We start from the raw sequence: 2872 nt of genomic DNA on the forward strand, positions 1-2872 counted from the left end.
ATTATTTTATTTGATGGTAGAAGCATTTTTAACTTTTTGTTCATTTATTTAAACATGTAATATATTTTTAATAAATGACTGTGTTGACAATATGACTCTAAAATTCATATAATATGATCTCAAACAAAATAATTATGTTTTTTGGTATAAAACCGAATAAACCGAAAACCGACGGTATATATATATAAACCGAACCGAAGTAAATATGGATTTAGAATGGTAGTTATATTTTACTAACCGAAATACCGAAAACCGAAAAAAACCGAACCGAAACCGAACCGATATCCGGATTGAACACCCCTAGTGCTGCAGTACTGTTTTGAACATTTCCTTGAATATAATGGAAGAGCAGACGGTGAGACAAAATGGCTGCAAATGTGGATCAAAGATAACAATGCATCCAATGCGTTCTTGTAACGAGCTGACAACTCACTAGAATATGAACCAAACGTGGACCCAATAGAAAGATAGTTTGCATTTATGGATAACTCAAAAAGATTCAACACAGTAAAAACAAAAGGGGAATAAAACTAATTCTTGCAACAGTAAAAGATATGAAAAACATAAGGAATGACACTTGGGATGATGTTGTTGTTGTGTCGTCCAATCAAAGCAAAAATTAAACATAGGTATCGATCAAAGACTTCCTCATCTCGTCGACAATAGAGCTAGGTTGGGCTTCCCTTAGCTTGAAGATGCTGTCTATAACAGAGAGCTCTGTTGCAGTTGTGTCTGAACCGCAGAAAGCAGTCCAATCATTAACGGTCATTCCCGCGCCTATAACTTCACTACCACGGTTCACAGTTCCTGCAACGAGTGGGACTTGAAGTAGTGTCGAGAGCTCGTCCAAGTCTTCCACTGAGGTGTGAGGATGAACCTATTCGATTAAACGAAGACAAATTTTTAGTGAGTTTGAATGCTAGTTTCAATCAAAGGGATGATGATGTGTTTTGTATTCTCTCTTACAATGCCACCTCTGTTGGACAAGGCACAGTAGCTGCCTACAAGAATGTTGCCTGCAATCGTCTGACGGAAAACTTCAACACCGAGAACATCCGCTATTATTTCCTCAGTTTCCTGTCGATGGAAACCAGAACCAGACATCAAATCAAACGGCATAAGTACAGAGACTCCATTGATTTACTTTGCATTATCTCTGCACACTTTTGTAGCTCAATGAATTTATCATCATTTATTGACTGACAGTTAATTGGGAAACAGCAGGTATGTTTTGCGGAGCAGTTTCATAAGAGACATTAAGCAGGATATATTTTACCTTGTCAAGATCGGTGTGAGCAAGAGCAACATGGTCATTGCAAGCAATGCAATTACCAAGAGCAGAGAGACGCTCCTCGATTCTCTGGACCACAACTTGATCAGGTAGACTGTTCCTCAAGTGTTGAAGCTCTGTCAGAAAAAAGAAACCATAAGTAATTTGCAGGAGAGACCAGACCACAGAACCGATAATTAATATTTCGTTGTCAGAAGAACAAAAGCATTACAGATTACTAGAAGCAAGCGTATTCAGTTATTAGATCGTCCACTCATAAACCAAACCTAAACAGAGACAATGAGTGCAAATGCTTCTGACAAGTTGCATGAACAATATTCAGCAAAAACGCTAATATCTCAACTATGCCATGCTTTATTATGAACCTCAAGAGAAATTCTTAACTCTTGCTAAGAAATGGACTGGAGTAAGAAATGTTACCTTGGTCAGTAGTTGTATGAGGCACAAGAAGCCCATTCTTGTTTCCTATATACACCGAGAAAGAAGAAGAAAAAAACAAACCCATCTTTTAAGTACACGCAAGTGGACAATATCAAGAAGATTAGAAAATGGTTTAGAAGGCTAACCAGCACAAAGACGGCCAATAATCCGTGTTCCACCAAGAGAGGTCTTAACGATAGGGATAACATCAGCTAACTCCGACTCAAAAGCACTGCAAAATATCAAACATAAACACCAAACTGAAGAACTTTAAAAGAGGTATACAAAGCAAAACAAAGGGATACCTGTAAAAGTTCTCAGAGCCTCCAATAGCAACTAAGCAATAGGCGTTAGTGAGCTTTGAAAAGACACCAACTTCACAGTTGTTCTCAAACTGAAGACCTGCCATCATATCACCCATCAAAACCACACTTCCACAAAAGAGTAAACACAATTAGTATAGATAAGGCTCTGCAGAAAGCTTACGAGTGGCCATGGAGTTGAGAAAGGTAGGAACTTTGCTAACGCACACCTGCGTGAACAAGACAAAGGTGAAATCTTTATCATCAAAAACAAAACAGGATGTGGCGACTGCAACAAAAACCCTAATTTGAGATCGAATTAAAGCAACGGTTCCCTAACTAGGGTTTCTAACACAGAAAATTTCGATTTGTCATTCCCTGGCTAACTATAACTATAGATAAAGATTCTTACAACAGAGCAGGAACAAATTAGAGAAGCTTACTTGGGAGAGGGATGAATCGAGCGGCGAGAAAGAAGAGGCAATAAATGGAGTTAAAAAGGTTTTTGAGGAGGAAGAGAAAAAGGGTTGCCCTTTTAAACACTGGCGGCTCTGGACACCGCTTTGGCCCTAATTTAAAGGAGCCTCCAATAAGGTCAATTAATAAAATTATTAAACAGAAAGAAAAAAAAACTCAATTATTATTATTTTGGGTTTCAAGCCTTGGAGGAAAAGTAAGTTGAAAGTCAGACTACATTATCTACTTGTAAACAAATTATTTCTGACTTACGAATATAAAACACGTTGAAACGTGATGTCAGTTTCGGGGAAAATACGATTTTAGAAGAATATTAGTGTAATAAAAGATGGAGTTACTAACAATTATTTATTGTATTTGGTTATCAGAATATGAGTTCTAT

At 37.5% G+C, this 2872-nt stretch overlaps 1 protein-coding gene across 1 annotated transcript; it reads right to left on the reverse strand.

Annotated features, from left to right (window-relative positions):
- Positions 1-453: 453 nt before the first annotated feature.
- Positions 454-2596, reverse strand: LOC106337410 (eukaryotic translation initiation factor 6-2). Its single transcript, XM_013776513.1, has 8 exons — positions 2457-2596; positions 2198-2243; positions 2017-2113; positions 1858-1943; positions 1712-1756; positions 1277-1407; positions 967-1077; positions 454-877 (listed from the first exon to the last, which is right to left on the reverse strand). Exons 2-8 carry the CDS (start codon positions 2205-2207, stop codon positions 620-622), a joined length of 738 nt encoding a protein of 245 aa, XP_013631967.1. The 5' UTR covers positions 2208-2243; positions 2457-2596; the 3' UTR covers positions 454-619.
- Positions 2597-2872: the final 276 nt, after the last annotated feature.

The sequence above is a fragment of the Brassica oleracea genome, chromosome C4 (genome assembly GCF_000695525.1).
Source record: "Brassica oleracea var. oleracea cultivar TO1000 chromosome C4, BOL, whole genome shotgun sequence".
NCBI classification, from domain to species: domain Eukaryota; kingdom Viridiplantae; phylum Streptophyta; class Magnoliopsida; order Brassicales; family Brassicaceae; genus Brassica; species Brassica oleracea.

Coding starts and splice junctions, on each gene's coding strand:
- LOC106337410 (XM_013776513.1), bottom strand. Junction 1,408..1,711: donor TCATACAACTACTGACCAAG/GTAACATTTCTT, acceptor TTTTTCTGACAG/AGCTTCAACACTTGAGGAAC. Junction 1,078..1,276: donor CTCACACCGATCTTGACAAG/GTAAAATATATC, acceptor TTCCATCGACAG/GAAACTGAGGAAATAATAGC.